This window comes from Anticarsia gemmatalis, chromosome 28 (assembly GCF_050436995.1).
Source record: "Anticarsia gemmatalis isolate Benzon Research Colony breed Stoneville strain chromosome 28, ilAntGemm2 primary, whole genome shotgun sequence".
Classification (NCBI taxonomy): domain Eukaryota; kingdom Metazoa; phylum Arthropoda; class Insecta; order Lepidoptera; family Erebidae; genus Anticarsia; species Anticarsia gemmatalis.
In genome coordinates, this window is record NC_134772.1 from 684,615 (window position 1) to 707,315 (window position 22,701).

Below are 22,701 nucleotides of genomic sequence, written 5' to 3' on the forward strand. Positions count from 1 at the left end.
AAAAAATTATCGGCTTGATATATTTTGCTTCTAGTGGGAATTGAACCTATGTCGTCAGCGTAGTGTCACGTGACGACTTTCACGTGAAACCTAAACTTATGGGTAGTTAAACTGTTTTCAAATACGTGTTGTTACTTTAAAAATTATTCATGAAATAAAAAACACCAAAAAAATATTTTTCAAATAACTTTATTTCCATAAAAAACAATTAAAAATAATCAACTAAATATTATTAATACACTAAATTTCACAAATTATATCACAACTATTTACATTGTCGTTCTCAATCATTTCTTTATAATTTTATAACCATATAAATTACATCTTAATTACCCAACTCACACTTGACCAGCTAAACTTCTCCATCGGAGGGCACGTAAAACATTTTAACTGAGCGTCTCCGTGCTTCGGAGGGCACGTAAAGTCCCGTTTAAGTCTTCGGGCTTGAACAACTTTGACACTAGGTTGACCACTAACCATACGATAAATGAATAAGTTAGTTTAATTTTATGGTTATAAAATTAAAAATTCAACAGCTTTTGTACGCATTGTATTACTAAAAATGGTTATATTTGTTACATTTACTGTTTAATGACTACAACAATTAGTCACTTTAAGACTAGCCGATATTTAGCAATAGTGGTCAGTTTTATTAAAACTAGCCAAATGTGTAGGATGTATTTTTTAGTCCTGACCGTTATTTAGTCACAGTTAATTTCACTCGCGTTCTCCTGGCCGATATTTGGTAACAGTGGGCAGTTTTATCAAAACTGGCCTGGTAAAGTTTGCCGCGTGTACAATACACAGGTACACTCTCTATTACATCACTCTCATAAGACTAAAGTAACTAATTTCTGTAGTTATTTATTACAAATTATTATTATTTTCAATCATGCATATATTTTTAAAATATCGTAGGGTCTAAGATAACGTTTTATAGAATAAAACCGAAACAAGTGACAATTTTTAAACAGAAAATCGATATTTTTAATCGATTTGAAAATGACATTTCCAAAATCGATACTTTTTAATTGTTATAACACATCGACTTTATACTCATTTCATGTTTTAAGTATTTATATATAAAATTACGTAATTTAAATCCCAGTTTCACTTCTTATGAATATGTTTTAGTTAGTTTACCAGAAGGAATAGTGACAATTATTTTCATAGTCACTTTAACAAACGGATTCAGTCTTACCGAGGGGTATCGTGTTATATCCCGGGTAACTGTGTTGTGGAGGTCAGACAGACAGTCGCTCCATGTACAATACTGGTATTCAGCTGCATCCGGTGAGACTGGAAGCTGACTACAACATAGTTGGAAGAAAGACGAGACTGATGATAATTACTTTATCTATAAGATATCCGACACTTATCCGTGAGTCGTGAAACTGGTCTTCATTTTAAAACCCTTGCAAGAATAAAAAAATGCATAATAAAATGGGTGGAGGGGAATGTTTTAAAGTCACAAATAAGAAGTATTTTTCAAAAATCTTGTTTTTTGTCCTTTCTAGTACATTTTCAAGTGTTTTTTTACGATTTTTTTTACTATTTTCATTGTTATTTACAAATAATTACATTTTAATAACTCATCGGTCGGTAAAACGATTAGTGTGTTAAGCAACATCGTGATAAAGGTTTCGCGTTTTATAGGGTACGTAATTTTACTGCAGTTATTTTTACGTACTTTAGAAGGCACGTAGTTCTCAAGCTGGTATTTTACGTGCTTTAGTGGGTACGTAATTTTGCTGCATGTATTTCTACGTGCTTTAAAGGTCACGACATTTTTAATCGTATTGTTCGTGCTTTATAGGGTACTTAATATAGAAATTAGTCATAAGCCATCGGGCGGCTTGAAAATTGATTAAACGAAAGTCTTTGACATATTAAGTACATATATTTTTGTTGTTTATTATTTACTCAGTCGGTATATTTAAGATTTTAATACCACTCTTAAGTTTGAGATCGCTCTCAAGTTTGGAGTTAGACTCAAAACTGGTGGGACGAAGCATTATTGATGTCTCAAATTCCTATCTTAACCTTGAGACTACTCAAATTTGAGTTCTCTCTCAATTTTAATATCACTATTGAATTTCTGTACCTCGATTCTCTACCACTATCGACTACCGACAACCGGCTAGCTATCGACATTTGACATTTAGAATGTACTGCCAAAATGTTTCCTACGACACCCGTCAGAGGCGCTGATCAGATTTTCATACAAAATTTCTCGATGACAGTTCAGTTGTCGGTAGTCGATAGTAGTAGAGAATCGAGCTACTGATCACTGTTATCGCATTCGTATTTGAAATTACTTAGAGACTGCACTCAATTTTGATATCACACTCAACTCTAAGATAGCTTTCAATTTTGAAACCACACTCTCAAAACTCAGTTGTTGTCAAACTGTTTTTTAGTAAGAACTTGCATCCAATACCATTTTTTGAGTCCGATCTCAAATTTAATAATGGTATTAAAAACCTTAGTTTATTTCTTACCCCTTTTGATTACAATTTTACCAAAAGGCACAATATTTATTTACTAATATACCAATTTTTAAGTATTAAAAGATATGACTGGACTCAATATTTTAAGTGAAGAGCGTATATTTTGTTTGCAAATATTTCACTTACTTTTATAATTAATAACAAAATTTAGTAAGTTAGTAAATATGAAAGTTCGTCCGACTTTCAAGTGAAAACGGCTGGATTTATTTGGATGAAAATTGCCATTAGTGATAGATTATATCTCGGCATACATGACAGAAGGTAACGACGCAAGCAGAGCTATAATTTTAATAAATATGACAATGTGTTTGTCCTTTTTACACATCGAAACGGCTTGACCGATTTGGATAAAAATAGCAGAATGATACGCTAAATTATGCTCTGAAATTAGATAAAAATTAGTAAGATGTTGACGCAAATAGCTAAAGACAATCGTATTTTTATGTTATATTACAAACATACAAATCCGTTGTATTAGTCAGGAATCGAACTGGGTACAACAGCAGTAGTGATCATCTTAACCATTGCACCACTAGGTATAAGGTTTCAAATTCAAAAAAAAGTTTTTATTTTTAAACATTTTTTTAGAAATATTTTATTAGAACAGGAATGTATTCAGGCTCCCATTCGGCTAACTACTTATATGCTAAAATCACATCACTTAGAGTCTAGTAATTTACAGTACACTTTTGAATCAGTTGATTCATTCATACATAAGTAATTATTTTGTTGTAATATCAAGCTTGCTAACCGTTATAGGATAGGCAGTATTTACACCATACAAATAAATATTTAGCAATTATTTTTTGCATGAACCGGGAATCGAATCCGTTATACTGCCACACTTTTAGGTTAGAAGACATTAACATCACAACTTATTCAAGATTCATTTAAATTATTAATTTTAATATTAATCCCAATAATTATTATAAAAGGGATATAGTTTTAATTATTTACAGACATTTAATATTACATTTAATTAATTAAGTAATCATTCAGGAATTAAATTAAAATTTTTCATACAAATATAATTTTTAAATTGCAAAGTTGCGATTAAATTGCTGAAACAATTTTGATGGAATTTGATAAACTACCGCTAAATGTACCCCAGAAACCGGGGGTTAGTAAGACAGTAAGATGGAAAAATCACTTTACAAAATTAAATGAACTAAATTTGTATGAAAAATAATTACATATTACGTCATTTTTCTAAAACAAAACAATTGCATTGGGTAATCTCAAATTTTTAAACAACTTTAGGTCACACAGTAGCGAAGGAGCGAAAAGTTATAACGCTTCGCCTTCGCTTCGGGAAAGAATATACAAAATCAAACTTTTTGGTATATATACAAAATTGCAAGAGATCTATGTAGGTAACAATTTATTTTTGATAAAAAATACGCGTTTCAGATAAATTCTAAAATAATATGTAAATAGGAAAGTTCATTTTTTTGTTATGCGTTTTCAGCTAAATTGCTGAACCAACTTTGATGAAATTTGTGTATGGAGATAGTCAAAGACTAAAGGTCAAACAAAAAATGTTCTTTTTATTTATTTATGATATTTTTCATACAAAAATTGATCTAAAATGCGTATTTTTAATTTTTCAGTCACTATAAGTCTGCAGTTTAGGGTCCACGAGTGATGTTAGTTTGAAATTGATAAATATCTTAATGAAATATATAAATAATAATTGCTTGTTTAATGCTAAAATCAAGTTCATTTATAATATGATTTTATAAGTATATTTTATTAAAATAATAGTGAAAATTTAACAGATTTTCTGGATAAAATTAAATTACCAAAAAATTGTTTTTATTTCTTTTTCAAAACACATACGTAAGCTATTTTTACTATATTTTTTTTTTAAATATTTATCAATTTCCACAATATTACAATAATATTCGAGATTATTTAAAGTCGACAGAAACTTTAAAATATAATAAAGTCATTGACCCCAAAACCGAACTTCGCCAAAATTCAGTAAGACCTTCAAAATAAAACATTTCCTTAGAAATCTATATTTTACAAAATTTCTTAAGAGCAAATTGTAATACTTGTATTATGATAACTGCAAGACTTTGGGTCTAGTAGACCGGGAAGTCTAGAAAATTCCTTGATTGATACCCTAAGGGTCTACAAAATTGGGTCTTTACCCCAAAAAAACTAAAAATACACTAAGGCTAGGTTTCATTACTTCTTAATATCTCTCATACCCAGTTTCTGAGGTACATTTAGCGGTAGTTTATCTATTCAATAGCGTTTAAACTCATATAAACTACCGTTTGAATAGATAAACTGCCGCTAAATGTGCCTAAGAAATCACGGATATATAATCAGATGGTATTTAGGTATACAGTTGTTTTTCATACATACAGGTTATAAATAGGTTTGTCTGAAACTTTCACAAGCTGTAAAACTAGCCTTTAGTGTTTTCAGCGATCTGGTTTTCTTAGTAATATTAGGTCGGGGAAAGTTTTTCGCATTATAGTATGTATGAACTTGTAATAATATCTTTTCTCTACACAAAAAAGCTCGATATTTGGGTACCTCACGAGCTCACTGAAAGAAACCTAATGAACCGTGTACTCATTTGTGATTCTTGAAGCCAAAGAGATTTTATTACAAGTTCATACATACTATAATGCGAAAAGACTTTTTCCCCGAACTAATATATGCAACGCAGTCCCTTTTTGTGATAACTAACCCAAAGTCTTAACCATATACGGTCTATTGGACCTTAACAGTCATATCCACAAGGACTTAGCAAGTCTTACCCATATTGCGTCCGTTGGACCCCAAGTCGAATATATTTGAGGTCTTAGACCATACGGTCTGACAGACCTTAAACGTAAAACATTAAGAGTCTACAAGACTTTAGCATTTAATGTAGCACACTCGAAATGTTTACACTATTTGAGGTCTATAAGGCTATATGAAATTTTGATCTCAAGTCATTGCAAGGTTCAAGAATGAGGTCCACAGGACCCCTACCGTCTTAACCATTAACACACAAGTATCTTTAACAACTTGGGGTCTATAAGACCGTGATCGTTCTTACCATATTAAAACACAAATATCTCAAAACCTAGAGGTCTGTAAAATCCATAGGATCTCAAAATTTTCATTTACGGTCTATGAGACCGCAAAAAATAATTCTACGGTCTATCAGACCGCAAAAAAATCATTTTACAGTCTACAAGTCCACAATTTTTTTTACCTTGGTCCACCAGACCGCCAAAAATTCACAACTTAGGGTCCACCAGACCTTCAAAGCTCACAAAACACGTAATAACAAATAAGTCTTATCTCTTCAGCCGCCACTCAGCGCGGCTCGCCCAGCGGCAAGGTGCGCATGCGCTCTCATATGTCCACTTCACAGATCTTGCGCTTCTGCGCGACGCCGTTACCTTTCTTGATCACCTCCTGCTTTAGACGCAGGTAGGTTTCTAGGCGGGAGCGGGCGTACTCCTGAAACAAATATATTGTATTATTAATGTGAATTAAGTAAAATATTATAGTATTTTTTGCTAAAATCAACATCTTTGATGGCACATTAAAGTCTAACATATTATTATCACGGTCTCTCAGAGGTCACTGTAGCGGCTCGCTACATACAGCGACATCTACTGGGACCAGCGCGCAACTAACCACCACGCGCAGTGTGACTGACGTCACAAGTCCTGAATCGCGCTATCGAAGTTTGCACTGCAACTGACTATATATACAAGTTCCCGACTACAACAGTCGGACAGACTAGGCCCACCAGGCATGATCACCTCGCCTGCTCGGAGGATCCTCCCTTTGCGATGGAGGAACATGATCACCTCGTTCCTCCACAGTCACAAAATTGAAATCGTATAGATTGTATCTAAAACACTCCTTATCTTATCATATCTTCTAAGTACCGCTCACCCATCCGTGTTTTGTCTGTGTTACACGTTACTTGCCTTAGTGTCGTTAGTACACCTAGGAATTTTACACTAGGATACACAAGATCCGAAATTGAGACACCAGGGATCCACGAGACCCTAGCATTACGACCCCTAGAGTCCACAAGACCTTAGCATTAAGATCCCTGGGGTCCACGAGATCATAGTATTTAGACACTTTGAGGTCTAATATACCTTATAAAGGTCCACGAGACCCCAAGGGCCTGAAACACTCCCAGAAACTTACACTAGGGGTCTATACATACCCAGTATCCAAAAGGTATCTGGCTCTTGGAGGCGTTGACGCAGGACCACAGCGTCCACAGCAGGTGCGAGGCCAGCGCGAAGGCCTCGACCTCGCCCAGCAGCTGGTTCACGGCCTCCAGCCCCGGCGCCGCGCACGCCTTGTCCTCGCTCGTGTTCTGCTGGTAGTGCTTCAGGTACTCCTTTATGAAGATCTCCTGGAAAATGTTACATTATTAGTATAAATGTGCGATGGTGGAAAAAGAGAGTCTATAGGGTCAAAGGGACGAAGGTCTTCTTCTTCTTATCGTATGGTTAGTGGTCAACCTAGTGTCAAAGTTGTTCAAGCCGCCCGAGAGGCCTTTGACGTGGCTTAACGACTGTTATCTTAGTAGACAACAACTGGGAACGACTTTTCACGAGCCCTATGAAGCTTTTATAAACGAGTTGACAAATACCGGGCCGTAAGTTTTTTTAATGTCCCACTGCTGGGCAAGGGTCTCCTCCCGAGCGAGGAAGGTGTAAGGCCTTGAGTCCACCACGCTGACCAAGTACGGATTGGGGACTTTACATACCTTCAAGAACTGTTCTAAACAACTCTCAGGCAAGGTTGCATCACGATGTTTTCTTTCACCGTTGGAACAAGATCATTATTTCTAATACACACATCACTTGGAAAAGTCATTGGTGTGTCGCCTCGGGTTCGAACCTGCGACAACTTGCGTGGGAGGTACTAACTTATACCACTCGCCAAATATGTAAATACTAGCTAACCCGCGCAACTTCGCTTGCGTCCAATAAGAGAGAATGGGTGAAATTTTTCCCCGTTTTTGTAACATTAATTACTGGTACTCTGCTCCTTTTGGTCGTAGCGTGATGATATATAGCCTATGTCCTTTCTCGGGTATCAAAATATCTCCATACCAAATTTCATGCAAATTGGTTCAGTAGTTTAGGCGTGATTGAGTAGCAGACAGACAGACAGAGTTACTTTCGCATTTATAATATTAGTATGGATCTAGGGGTCTAGCAGACCTCTAAACTGACCTTCTGTTCCAAATTGGGCATGTCGTCAGTATTCTCATAGTAGAACGGGTGCTGTGGGTTGGAGTAGTCGTAGGCCCACTCCTGGAAGTGGTTAGCGATGTCGAACCCGCGGTAGTTGTAGGCGCAGTACTCGAAGTCTATCAGCACCATGCGAGGTTCACCCGAGTCTGAGATCCTGAGAAACGGAGAAAAATACTGTTAATTTTAACCGACTTAAAATAGGAGTAGGTTCTCAATTCCTTTGTAACTTTATAACTTTTGATTTGGGAGATTTTGATAATTATATTAGGATTCTGTACTGAAGGAGCTCGTGGCTTAGTTAACAACAGCCGCGCGGATCGATCTCTGAGGTTAAGCTACGCTTGCCGAGGTTGGTCCTTGGATGGGTGATCGTTTTATACATATCAAGGTCCTTCGTGTTTCGGAAGGCACTTAAAATTGAGAATCCCGGTTGTTTTTTTCAAAGACATTTTACAATCGTTAACAGCAGTAAGTATCGTGTTATAGCTTTCGTAACTGTGTTGTGGAGGTCAGATAGACAGTCGCTGCATGTACAATACTGGTATTCAGCTGCAGCCGGTGAGACTGGAAGCCGACTCCAACAGTTAGAAGAAAGGCTAGACTAATGAGTTAACCGTGGCGCAGTGGTTAAGGTCGCCACGCCGATACCACTGGGTCGGGAGGTCGTGGGTTCGATTCCCACACGGGACAATTATTTGTGCGATCCACAAATAATTGTTTCGCATCTGGTTGTACTTTGTGTTCGTTGTTTGTATGTTTGTAAAAGTACCCGCGACACAAGAGCAATTCTTAGTGCGGGAGTTGTCTTTTTTAAAACAAAAAAAAAGAGTATTTGCCTAGAAATAAGTTATTACCTGCTTAGTATACTATCTGAGGTGTTAGCATCATCTTCGCCGATGTCTTTCGAGCTGTCGGTGTCATATGTCTGTACGTATGACGAGTATGTGTCGCTGTCTGTCTGTCCGCCCGATACTGAATCGTCGAACAATAAGATGTTACCTGGAAAGACAAATAAATAATATTAGACGAGTCACACACGGTCTTATGATTCCAAACTAAGCAGAGCTTGTACTATGGTAACCAAATAACTGATAAACATACTTATATACTTGTAAATACATACTAATAAAGATACATTAACAGAACAGATACTCGTGCTCATCACACAAATATTAGTCCCGGGTGTGATTGTAACCACACGCGGCGCTACGGTTATAACAGCGTGGTGAGTAAGTGACCACGTTAACTACTTTACCAAAATGATTTATTTACTCAGTGCATAAGTAAACATACGTTAAATCACGCCTTTCCCATAGCGGTAGACAGAGACCAGAGAACGTCACTTGGTACGATCCTTACAAAATTCCCTTGCTTCATTCACATACATACATGTTGTTGTACAGGACCGCCGGTTACAATTAGCACCTGACCTATTGTAAATTACTAAGTTTTTTTTTCACCCAATAATCCCACTGCTGGGCAAGGGACTCCTCCCGTAATGAGGGAAGGTTAGGCCTTGAGTCCACAACGCTGGCCAAGTGTGGGTTGGGGACTTTGCATGCAAGAACTTATCTAAATAACTCTCAGACATGCATTACATCACGTTTTCTTTCACCGTTGGAACAAGTGATAATTATTTCTAATACACACTTCGCATACCTTCAAGAACAGTTCTAAAGAACTCTCAGGCATGCAAGGTTGCATCATAATGTTTAAAATTAATATAAAATTACCTTCTTGCATATCGTTGTGACAGAACACGACGGGCGAGTCCACGGTGGCGAGGAATTTCTTCAGCCACTCCAACTCCTTGTCGAAGTCCACTGACTTCATCTGCTTGATGATACGCTGTTCTTCTTCGTTCTAGAAGGAGAGAAGATTTGTTAGTCGCGTATAGTTTGCTGCTGAGTGTTTGTGGCAAACTGTTTGCTACGTTTTAGTCTATATTAGCTTTTGTTCTAAAAATAACATAGAGAAATTATAATTTACTAGCTGACCCGCGCAACTTTGCTTGCGTCACATAAGAGAGAATGGGTCAATTTTTTCCCCGTTTTTGTAACATTTTTTACTGGTACTCTGCTCCTACTGGTCGTAGCGTGATGATATGCAGCCTATAACCTTCCTCGATAAATGGGCTATCTAACACTGAAAGAATTTTTCAAATCGGATCAGTAGTTTCTGAGATTAGCGCGTTCAAACAAACAAACAATCAAACAAACAAACTCTTCAGCTTTATATTATTAGTATAGATTTAAGCGTAAAATTTGCAGCGTATTGATTGTGTCACGCAGTTCATTATAAGAAGGTTTTCAGAACACAACTTCATAAACACAGTGTAAATCTATGTATTTTATACATACAGTTTGTTGATAACTGTTAACTGTGTATAGTTTGTCACATACTATTTGCTTTACAAATTCTGCCGCAAAATTTTATGAAACATTAAGCAACAGTATGTTAAGATCCAATTGACAGCAAATTTGCGTACAATTTGCTGCATACATTTTGCCGCATCAGCTTCGCATCGTACAGTATTCCACAAATTTTCATCGGCATACAATTTGCCACAAATTATACGCAGCAAATATTTTGCCACAAACTATCTGCCAACATACAATTTGTCACATCTCACCTTGCCCTTCACAGCTGACAGTCGTTCCTCCTTCACCGTCTTGAGCCACTTATAGCAAGTCTTCCACAGCCAGTCAGGATCTTTGGACAGAGGGACTTCCATGCTGTGAATGGCGGCCATTTTCTCTGCGATTTTCATGGAAATAGACGGGTCTGCTAGCTCCTTTGTGAGCAGGGGGCGAGCCTAGAAGAAAAATTTGGTAAGGTTAGATTTTATAAGAAAAAAGGTTTAAAAGATTTAACAATTAGATAATCGGAAGGAAATGATAAAATCATATTGAAAATATGATAGTTTCTTGCTGATTATTTCTAGCTAACAATTTGCATTATACTGTTCGGCGCTGAGAATTTACTTAATAACTACTAGCTAGGCTTATAAATTGACACTCGTAATTGCAAATAAATTACAAGAACAAATCATGAGTAAAGAGTGGAAACTTTGACGCATACTATTTGCCTGATAATATATTATGAAGTACTTAAAACTTTTTTTTTTACTTTTTCACTGTAAATTTTTTTGCTTAAAGAAACGAAACTACACCGCAGTTTTTTGACACAAACTATATGCATTATTGTCAGTAGTGTCATATAGTAGCGTAATCTATGCTGCAAACAATCAGCCACAAATAGATTGCTCACCCATTTTTCTTACTTACCGGTATGTACTCCTCAATCCTGCCACCGGAGAACACTCCATGCAACCTCGGGCCCAGCCTCCGTTCAGAGAGCAGTGTGAATATCACCGACTCAGTCACGATAGCGTCCATTGCCCTCTCGCCGTGAACTTGACCGTAAATACGGAGCAAAACCTGCAATGTACAACGAAAATTTATTAGAAATTTATTTTTCGAAAAAACAAATTTTTTGGTTCTATTTTTTTCGAAGTGTTATTTTACTAAGACAATAGGGTACTTGACTTAAAACCCTATTTAAATCGTTATACCATGAATTTTATTTTATCGTATGGTTAGTGGTCAACCTAGTGTCAAAGTTGTTCAAGCCGCCCGAAGGCCTTTGACATGGCTTAACGACTATTATCTTAATTGACAACAACCGGGACCGACTTTACGTGTTCTCCGAAGCACGGAGATGCCCAGTTTAAATATCACTATACGGTCACCCATCTATAGAATGACCGTGCCAAGTGTTGCTTAACCCACAGATTGTTTACCGACTGGTGAGTGCTGATTCGTTTTATTTGTGAAAATGTCAACTGTCTAGCTATAACGGTTCATGAGATACAGCCTGCTGACAGACAGACAGACAGCGAAGTCTCAGTAATAGGGTCCCGTTTTTATCCTTAGGGCACGGAATCCTAAAAATGAGTTTTGTTGTTTTTTAAAGAGTATGTTTGTTTTATAGTCAAGTACCCTATTAGAGTATTAATATTATGATACATACATACATAATGTCAGCCTTTTCCCATAGGTAGAGACTAAATAACTTAGAAATTACTTATTTAATTGTCATTTATAAAATGACGTGCACTTTTTAAATAATATAAAAATTATGTTTTAATTCGATCTGTTTCGACACTGTCTATAATTGTACCACTTTATTAAAAAAAATGAGAGACGATTTTATTGATACTGGGATCAAATTGACCCCAATGTATATTACAATCTTTAACAAATTACCAAGATATCTACTCCGGGGCCAAAGTAGACCCCACAAAATGAAACTGATGCCCTTTGTTTTGATACAAAATATTAACCGGAGTCAAAAATGACCCCCAAATATATTCTCTTAATTTTCAAAACTGCAACAAATCTATATTTTTTCAAGTAATTACAATAATTTTTAGTTATTATCTTCAAAGTTATTTAATAAGACAGTATCAAACCAGATCTGAACACATAAAAGACACGTATATAGATGATGTTTTCACCTTATCCTCGAGCCGCGTGACGCAGCGCCGACCGCCGGCTCACCTCCGGGACCCGAATTTTGCGGACTTTGTCCTGAGTAAACACTTATTCACGCATTTGTGCTAGTCGACGCTCAACATATATAACTAATACATCATCCTAGCCAACAAATATTTTGATTTTAGGACCCAAAATACAGTAGGCAAACAAAAAACAAACGGGCCATTTAAAAACAGTGAGTTTTATACATATTTTTGGTATTTACTACTGATAATTTGCCATAAAAGTAAATAAAATTTGATTTGAAATGTATTTTGCTTTATAATTGGGGTCTATTTAGACCCCATATCAGATTTTTGTATTTGAAGTTAAGTAAATTAATGGGAAATATAACACAATACCAAATTACATCTAGATAACGAGGTGATTTCATTTCAACAAGAAAATACAATAGTAAATTACTAATTATATAGGGGGTCAGAATGACCCCAGGAAAATTACAAAATTAATTTAAAGTCAGAAATTCTAAATCGTCTTTAGAAAATTTACGGAGCTCACCTTCTCCAATATTAAAAAAACTATTATTTTTATCAAAAATCCCATCATTTTCAAATTCCAAATTCCGTCGCAGTCGAAGTCCCAATTTCAAATTCTACTAAAAAAAGAACAAAAGGAATAACGAGCAGGGTTCAAACCTTTTATAAAACAACCTTTTTTGAAAGAACCTATTTAAAATACGGGTTCAAAAGACTAACCTTTTTGGGTTCTTCGAGGGTGAAGCTGGTGCTTCTCATGGTCTTCTTGCCGAGTTCCAGTTCCTCATCAGGACTGCTCTCCCGGTGGCGGTATGCTCCTAGCTTAGAGGGGTCTTCTGGTAGACCCACCATATAGAGGAAGTTTGAAAGACCGCCACTGTGGAAGGACAAGTCCGGTGAGTTGCTTTGGAAAGACCGTTTGTGTACTTAGGATATAAGTTAATATAACCCTAATTACAATCTAGAAACAAGATTACTTCATGTAAACTTTATTTTATCGAAAGGTCTGGTAAGTTTTCGACCTAGTGTCAAAGTTGTTCAAGCCGCCCGAAAGGCCTTTGCTATGACTTAAAACTATTAAAATGATTGTAAATTAGACCTTTTACTAATCTCTGAAGCGCGTAACCCATCTACAGAATGACTGCACCAAGGGTTGCTTAACCTATCGATCGTTAACCGGCCAGTGAGCTGGCTACGGCTCATAACATCTATACTAATATAATAAAGCTGAAGAGTTTGTTTGTTTGTTTGTTTGAACGCGCTAATCTCAGGAACTACTGGTCCGATTTGAAAAATTCTTTCAGTGTTAGATAGCCCATTTATCGAGGAAGGCTATAGGCTATATAACATCACGCTACGGTCATTAGGAGCGGAGTAGTAACGAAAAATGTAACAAAAACGGGGAACTATTTGACTTATTCTCTTAGGTGACGCAAGCGAAGTTGCGCGGGTCAGCTAGTACACGATAAAACACAAATAAAAAGTCCATTGTATAAAAAAATACTTGTTTAAACATTGAGTCGTAAGTCAAGTCTTTTATAAGCTTTACTTGTCATAATTTTCACGGCCAATGACAGTATAAATCGTGCAAATGTTACAATCTTATCAACTGAATACATTTTCAAACAAACTTATGTGTAATTATATATGCGAGTTGATTAAGTACTTCAACTAACAAATCATCAGTCTAGCCTTTCTTCCAACTATGTTGGAGTCGGCTTCCAGTCTCACCGGATGCAGCTGAATACCAGTATTTTACATGCAGCGACTGCCTATCTGACCTCCACAACACAGTTACCTGAGTTATAACACGATACCACGTAAGACTGGTTGTCAGACTTGCAAGCTTCTGACTACTGTTAACGACTGTTAAAGATCATTGAAAATGACAGCCGGGACTCACAATTTAACGTGCCTTCCGAAACAGGGAGGAACTCGATATGTATAATTTAGTCACCGATCCTCAGAACAACCTCGGCAAGCATAGCTTAACGCCAGAGATCGCTTGAGGGAGAACGCGAGTATTTTTATATATTTTTTGTATGTAAACATGTCACGAATAACTTTTAAAACAAAGAACGGTACTACGTTCTAACTGACTGTTATCAGTAAAACAATACAGTCTTATTTCTTATCAGTCAAGTAATTTTCCACTGTTACCAATAAACGGCATCGGTATGTGTTTTACGATGTTATAAACTAAATCATTTATTAGGCATATTATTTTATTATTTTTTATAATGTCTTAGTTATAAAAATGCAGTAGGCAGTCTGGATATTAGCGTAATCCGGTTGTGGTAGCGAAAACGGTTACGTGGTGTTCCTAGTTTCACGTTAAAAGTATTTATGAAAACAATAAAGTCCACCTAGCCGATATTCGGCCATGGCGGGCAGTTTCATTGAAAACAGCCAACGGTGCAGGACTTTGTTTATAGTGTCCAAGTGTGTGCACAATACACAGGTACACTCTCTATTCCTTTACGCTCATAGTCCGGTGGGACGGATAACCGACACGACTAGAGAGAGGTCAGGCGCAGCCAGAGACGTGGTCTCCGAGGTTTACAAACTCAACTTCCTAACTCCAGACTCCAGAGAAATTTTTAACAGAAAATACGTTTTGGTCTGACTCAGGATTCAAGCCCGAGACCTCTGCGGCAGTCGCATGAGCAAAGTTAAACTTGCCTTGTGAGAGTCCAAGTACGCCCGATAGTTTCGCTCTAGTCACGGCCCTTTTTGTCAAAGTCCCGCGACCGGCAGCGGTAATGTTTAGCACAAAACTCTCCGCAGTATCAGATATCATCTGAACATCAGTATCGCGATTCTCTACCACTGTCGACTACTATTTGGCAGTACATTTTAAATGACCAACTTGAGGCGCCCATAGCCAGTTGCGCTCACCGGTCGGTAAACGATCTGTGGGTTAAGCAAACCGTGGCGCGGTCATTCCATAGATGGGTGACCACATAGTGGTATTTGAACAGGGCGTCTCTGTGCTTCGGAGGGCACGTAAAAAGTCGGTCCCGGTTGTTGTCTGCTAAGATAACAGTCGTTAAGCCACGTCAAAGGCCTCTCGGGCGGCTTGAACACTCTGACACTAGGTTTTCCACTAACCATACGACAAACAAACAACAATGACAAACGGTCGATACTCGAAAGTACCGACTGTACAGAATCGTGGTACAGGTCTTCTGCTTACTTTCCTCGATAGAATAGGCAATGGTATAAAATCATAGCCATATTATAAACGCGAAAGTAAGCACTGTAACGCTTTCACGGGTAAACTGCTGAACCGAGAAAAGCAAGATTATCATTACACGAGCTGACCTGCGCAGTTCCATTCGCTAAAATGAACTAAGGTACAGCTTTTAGGTGTATTTAAACGAATATTATGTTTAATTTTGATCCTAGACTATCTACATTGTCGATTACATCGAAATTTATCATTTATTTTGAAAGAGTAATAAAAATGTAATATTAGTAACTTCTGCTCACGACTGAGTCACTGTGAAAAGGTTTTCTGAAGGAAACAGTATCCTATACATTAATCCATGTTATTAACTACCTGTATACTATATTTCATTAAAATCCTTTCAGTAATTTTGGCGTGATTGCGTAACAAAACAAGAATTACGTTCTCATTTCAGATATCCCTTATGGGGAAAGCGCTTTATGTACCTACCTATGTAATATAAGTAAGACTGTAAAGCATGGATTTTACATTTCGCATACAAATTGATGTAAAAATACTTTAAAAGAAAACTGTTCGTTTCTTCGAAGTAATAAAGATGATAATGGATGTTATTGTCAAATGGAGACTTGCACGAAACTGCTGCTTTTTGTATTAAAATACAGTTTTAAGTACGTGGTCTATGGTATGGCCGATTAGCGGGTGAATTTGAAGATACATTTATTGGTCGACCGTGTTCTTCTATAAGTATACAAATTATTTAAAAAAATATTCAATTAAAACAATTTTTGTTTGAATGTTGCGTCACTGCACCCATTCGCGAACGTTACGAAAATAGTTTCTGTACTTTTTGAGTTTTATAGAATAATAATATCGGCAAACAAAGGAGTTTTTTTTATTATACAGTGATGTATAGTGCACTTCAAATTTGTGTACAGAAATCGTATAATATGGGTCCCTTGTTTTCATTAATGTAAAAAATAACTTAAAACAAAAACTATATTGATGTGTTAATCTAGATTATAACATTTCAAAGAGCTAAGATTAGAACCAGTACATTGTAGTGGAACATTTATTTGTTAAGACCCCGCCTTGATTGAGTAATAATCATCCAAACATATACACATATAAACCCGCCTCCGCTTATCGCTCCCGCTACATCTTATGCCTTTTACCAACGCACCATCAGGTAAACCGAAGGCCAGAGATATTTATTTATATTTTTTGCGTCTTATATAACCTGTTTATTGTATATAAAACCTTGAATTTAACTACATAAGCGGTACATAAGCGAATCAATTGCGTCGCAGTGATGTTTACTTTATAGGTAATGACTCAGTTTTGTTGTTTAAGTTTTTACATACATACAAACATACATACATCTGTATATACATACGCCTGTTTACCATAATAGTATAAATAACACCCATGTTTCGCCAGTAACAATGTTAGTCCCATGTAACAGGGAGCCTATTGCCATATACCGGGCACGTTACCAAACTCCGGACTACTATATTGAGAAATATTCTAATATAAATTGGAAAAGAGTGGTGTATGAGAATTAATGGTTACTTGTTCTAACGGTGAAGAAAAAACATCGTGATGCAACCTTGCATGCCTGAGAGTTGTTTAGAACAGTTCTTGAAGGTATGCAAAGTTCCCAACCCGCGCACTAAGAATTGCTCTTGTGTCGCGGGGACTTTTACAAACATACACACAACGGACACAAAGCACAACCAGACCCGAAACAATTATTTGTGGATCGCACAAATAATTGTTCCGTGTGGGAATCGAACCCACGACCTCCCGACGCAGTGGTATCGGCGTGGCGACCTAAACCTCTGCGCCACGGAGGCAGTCAATTGGTCAGCGTGGTGGACTCAAGGCCTAACTCCTCCGTCATTACGGGAGGAGACTCTTGCCATATTTTTCTATAAACCAGTATGAACAAGAAATTATACTATATAAGACAAATCGCTGACTAATTACAAAAATCTATTTAATACTTTAATCAGAGTCGCTTGGCAGAGCACGTGCCTTATCATAACAAACGTTTAATAAACTAGATAATGTTGTCTATGACTAACACTGTTGACATGCGTGTCTATGATCTCATTATATTGCATAATAGCAATACGTCAATGATACATCATCAGTCTAGCCTTTTAACTATGTTGGAGTCAGCTTCCAGTCTCACCGGATGCAGCTGAATACCAGTATTTTACATGGAGCGACTGTCTATCTGACCTCCACAACACAGTCACCTGGGTTATAACACGATACCCTTCGGTAAGACTGGTTGTCAGACAAGCTTCTGACTGCTGGTAACTACTCAGTCATAGGGAAGGAGTGAGTAGAAGTCTCCCATGCATGTGGTTGAAGGTTTAAATACTTCAATGACATTTCCAAGTGATGTGTGTATTATAAATAATGATCACTTGTTAAAACGGTGAAGGAAAACATCGTGATGAAGCCTTGCATCCCTATAGTCAAGTAGTCAACCTAGTGTCAAAGTAGTTGTAGTGTTTGTGGTGAACTGTAGTTATGTTAAACAACAAGCGTGACTTGTGTCACGGAGACGCTCAGCTCAAACACTGCACCTACATCTATGCACCATTTAGGACCACTGTTCAACAGTTTCTGATGTTTTCAAGTGGACTTCCTTACAATGTTTTATGTACATATAAATCAAAGTTACAATGTATATAGTTTATATTCAGATATGATGACATAGCAACTGTTATATTATGATGTTTGTGTACAACATAGTAGATCAGACACGCGTTAGATAAATATTCATCTCAATACAAAGTCTTATATGGAGGTTGATTTTATGCATTCAGAGATGCTGTTATGAGTTCTAGCTTGAAAACTTGCGAAAGGGTTCATATGGAATTCACCACAATTTGTATGGGAATTCAATAAACGCACTAATTTTGGTAGTACGATTTTTTTCTGTTTACTTTTGATTTAAAAACTTTGGTCAGTTCAGCCCTTGGCGCGGTCATTCCATAGATGGGTGACCGCATAGTGGTATTTGAGCTGGGCGTCTCCGTGCTTCGGAGGGCACGTAAAAAGTCGGTCCCGGCTGTTATCTAATAAGATAACAATCGTTAAGCCCCGTCAAAGGCCCCTCGGGCGGCTTGAACAACTTTGACACTAGGTTGACCACTAACCATAGATACGACAAACAAACAGGAGCCGAAATCGGCCAGGACGACAGTCTCAAGAGTTTTGCTCACCTGATTCTGCTAAAATACATGTCAGCTGGGTCGATGGTCTTCCACGCGCCGTGGAGGTAGTTCCTGCAGATCCTGCCAGCCACTTCCCTCATCTCCTCCTCAGTGCCGCACATCTGAAGTTTCTGGTGAGAGAAAGAGACAGAACGTGAGTTTTAAGGTACGAAGAATCGTGCTTGTAGTTCATTTATACTACTAACCCCCGGTTTCTGAAGTACATTTAGCGGTAGTTTATCTATTCAATAGTGTCAAAACTCTTATAAAAAAACGCTATTGAATAGATAAACTACCGTTAAATTTACTCAGAAACCGTGGGTACATACGTTATACTAGTCTTAATTTTGTATTTTAGTTTCGCTTATTACTACATATTTAGACATAAAGCAATTTGGCGCATACGTTATTGTAGTGGTAATAACACCATGGGTTTGATTTCCATATAGATAACAAAATCTATGAGACGAAATAAACCAATATTATTTTAATATTAAGATCCGAGTTCAAACATAGGCTATCTTTTTTTGACATTATGACCTAAGCGACCTCTAATAAACTCATCAAATCTAGATCCAGAAAGAGCAGCATATCAAATGAAATAAATATATCAAAATCGATCCACCCCATAAAGACATAAAGGGTATTCAGACAAATCGAGAACCTTCTTTTTTGATGCCGGTTAAAAAGAACGAAGTTTTTATCATTAAGAATAACTGGTAAATTCTAGGCTATTATGTATCTTATCAATATGTTTACCTACATTTTTTGTGAGCTATTTACCACTGATAAGCATATCAAAACCGGTTCAGCATACTGTGATAAGCTTGTACATAATGTACAAAAACAATCGTAATCAGCATCTTTTAAATAAATTAAATAAGATAAAATAATTTTCAGAAGTAACTATAAACATAATATTATCATTTTATTATTGTAGGTACATATTATCACGCCGGTTATAACCGAAAGTGTAGGCACTTAGGCAGAGGTGTAAAAAATACATCCACGTTTCGCCATTAACAATGTTAGTCCCATGTAATAGGGGGCGAGCCTATGGTCATATATATACCGGGCACGTTACCAAACTCCGGACTACTATTTGTTGTATGTATGTATGCTTAGATCTTCAAAACTACACAACGGATTTTGATGCGGTTTTCTTAATAGATAGGGTGATTCAATAGAAAGGTTTATATGTAAGTTGTAAAGGTATTTTTTTGTAAAATAACTGACGGGACGGGCCGCTAGTCCATATTTTTTTTACATTATAAATGCGAAAGTAACTCAGTCTGTCTGTTATTCAATCACGCCTAAACTACGGAACCAATTTGCATTGAAATTTGGTATAGAGATATTTTAATACCTGAAAAAGGACATAGGCTACTTTTTACCCTGGGAAAATGGCGCTTTCCCATGGGAAAGGTCAGGTGGCGGACGAAGTCGCGGGTAAAAGTTAGTGTTTATATAAAATCGTACTCACTAAGTACAACAGTCCTTAATCTCTAGATATCTATCTATCATTTTAAATATTTTTTATCAATAATGTTATTCACCTTTTCACATTACATTGCATTAAAATAAAGATTATTGCATAATTTTATCTCTATTAATAATAATAATAGGGTAATAATATATTATTATTAAAGATTTACAGATTATTATTAAGCCTATTAGGGTTTTCTCTGTAATCTGTAATAATCGGGAATTATTATTTAGATAATAATAATGGTTTGGTAATCAGTTGCTAGTGAAGATTATGATCCAGGTTCGATTCTCAAGTAAGACAGCGATGTCTATCAGAATTTATATATATCCATACTAATATTATAAATGCGAAAGTAACTCTGTCTGTCTGTCTGTCTGTCTGTCTGTCTGTCTGTCTGCTACTCAATCACGCCTAAACTACTGAACCAATTTGCATGAAATTTGGTATGGAGATAGTTTAATACCCGAGAAAGGACATAGGCTACTTTTTACCCCGGGAAATGACGCATTTCCCGGGAAAATTCAGGTGGCGAACGAAGTCGCGAGTAATCAATATTATAATGACATTTGAATTAACAAAATTCCGTTGTCATGGTAACTGTTTAAATGGCGGATATGCCTTAGCGCGACTTCGTTATATTAAGAGATATAAATAATTTTGAGTATATTTTTCGTGAAAAAAAAGCATATTTTATATCATCACGCTACGACCAATAGGAGCAGAGTAACAGTAAAAAGTGTTACAAAGACGTGGAAAATTCTGACCCATTCTCTCTTATGTGACGCAAGCGAAGTTGCGCGGGTCAGCTAGTACTTTATATTTCAGAATTTGCAACTACCGTCGGGATCGGGAGTTCGATTCCTACACAAGGACTGCCCCCGTGGCGCAGTGATTTAGGTCGCCACGCCGCTACTGATGCATCGGGAGGTGGTGGGTTCGATTCCCATACGGAACAATTGTTTATGCGATTAACAAACAAATGTTTTAAATCTGGTTTTATATACTTTGTTTAATTTGTTTATATGTTTGTAAAATTTCCTGCGACACAAGAGCAATTCTTAGTGCGGGAGTTATATTTTAAAAATCACGAAAATCAAAATATGTTTCTGCTATCAATTTTTTTGCCCTAAAGGACTTGACAGTCGACCGTACCTTCAGATTTTAGCCAAAAGTACATACCATTGCAATATGCAATCTGTCCTTAAACCTTTATAAGGAAAACCCAAATTGATATAAAAATAAATTATCACGATGATGAGATTATTTCTGACCATGGTTATCCTCAACAGAACGGATACTAACATGGCTGGTTTTGTGACAATGGCGTGAAAAATTACATGGACATTACTTGGAATTAACCATTTTTTACATTGACTCTTTATTTTCGACACTAAATGAGAGATCGTAGAAATGTTTGATTCTATTTCTTAACAAGAAATGGCCACACTTAGGTAAAGAATTGCTCTTGTTTCGTATAGACTTTTGCAAACATACAAATAATGAACAAAGTACAATAAAACCTGAAACAAATGTTTGTGGACCAGGAAAATATTTGCTCCGTGTGGAAATCGAACCTACGACCTCCCGACGCAATGCGCCACGGAAACTGTCAGAGAATTTATGTCAAGATTTTAAACCTTCAATTTTACGGACTAATATTTGTTCGGGGAAAAGTATTCTCGCATTATAGTATATATGAACTTGTAATAAAATCTATTTGGCTTCAAGAATCACAAATGACTACACGGTTCATTAGGTTTCTTTCAGTGAGCTCGTGAGGTACCCAAATATCGAGCTTTTTTTGTATAGAGAAAAGATTTTATTACAAGTTTATACATACTATAATACGAAAAGACTTTTTCCCCGACCTAAAATTACAACCTATCAACCATAGCCGTGCCGAAACGTCAAAAAATTCACTCACAATTAATTAAAAACGTGTTAAACCTTGTGTATGTAATTACGCAGTAACGCCAGTTAATACAAAGACCATCTATTTTTAGTATAAATGTGTGTGCGTGTCTCGAAAACAGCTGTTATCGATTTCATGAATATTTGAACAAGTAGATCGTTATAGACGGTTACATAGGAATAATTAATTACAAAGTGGGAATAAAGAATTGATTTTAGGTAATTCAGCATAGATTTCTTCATTGTAGTAGTTCTTAACTTATAAAAATAAAAATAAATTTAACCCATTAATGTCCCCCTGCTGGGCAAGAGTCTTCTCCCGTAATGAGGGAAGGGTTAGGCCTTGAGTCCACCACGCTGGCCAAGTGCGCGTTGGGGACTTTGCATGCCGATATGCCCTCAATAAATGTATTAAACAAATTTTAGGCATGCAAGGTTTCCTCACGATGTTATCCTTCACCGTTGGAGCAGGTGATAATTATTTCTAATATACACATAAATTCTAAAATTCATTGGTGTGGTGCCTCGGGTTCGAACCTGCGACCACTAGATGAGATGAATATTTGTACGAGAATGTGGACAAAATGCAGTTTT

The 22,701-nt window shown here is 36.6% G+C and overlaps 1 protein-coding gene across 3 annotated transcripts in view; it reads right to left on the bottom strand.

The window, feature by feature from the left end:
* Nucleotides 1-173: 173 nt before the first annotated feature.
* The window catches only part of LOC142984940 (choline/ethanolamine kinase), a 34,740-nt gene continuing 12,212 nt past the window's right edge, over nt 174-22,701 (bottom strand). For all 3 annotated transcript variants that reach the window (XM_076132825.1, XM_076132826.1, XM_076132824.1), the window contains exons 2-10: nt 18,717-18,838; nt 13,008-13,164; nt 11,041-11,193; nt 10,386-10,568; nt 9,487-9,616; nt 8,608-8,752; nt 7,733-7,907; nt 6,709-6,903; nt 174-5,981 (exon numbers count right to left, since the gene is read on the bottom strand). In XM_076132825.1, the coding sequence (XP_075988940.1) occupies nt 5,874-5,981; nt 6,709-6,903; nt 7,733-7,907; nt 8,608-8,752; nt 9,487-9,616; nt 10,386-10,568; nt 11,041-11,193; nt 13,008-13,164; nt 18,717-18,838 (1,368 nt within the window). In that variant the 3' untranslated portion in view covers nt 174-5,873. The remainder of the gene's footprint in view (nt 5,982-6,708; nt 6,904-7,732; nt 7,908-8,607; nt 8,753-9,486; nt 9,617-10,385; nt 10,569-11,040; nt 11,194-13,007; nt 13,165-18,716; nt 18,839-22,701) is intronic.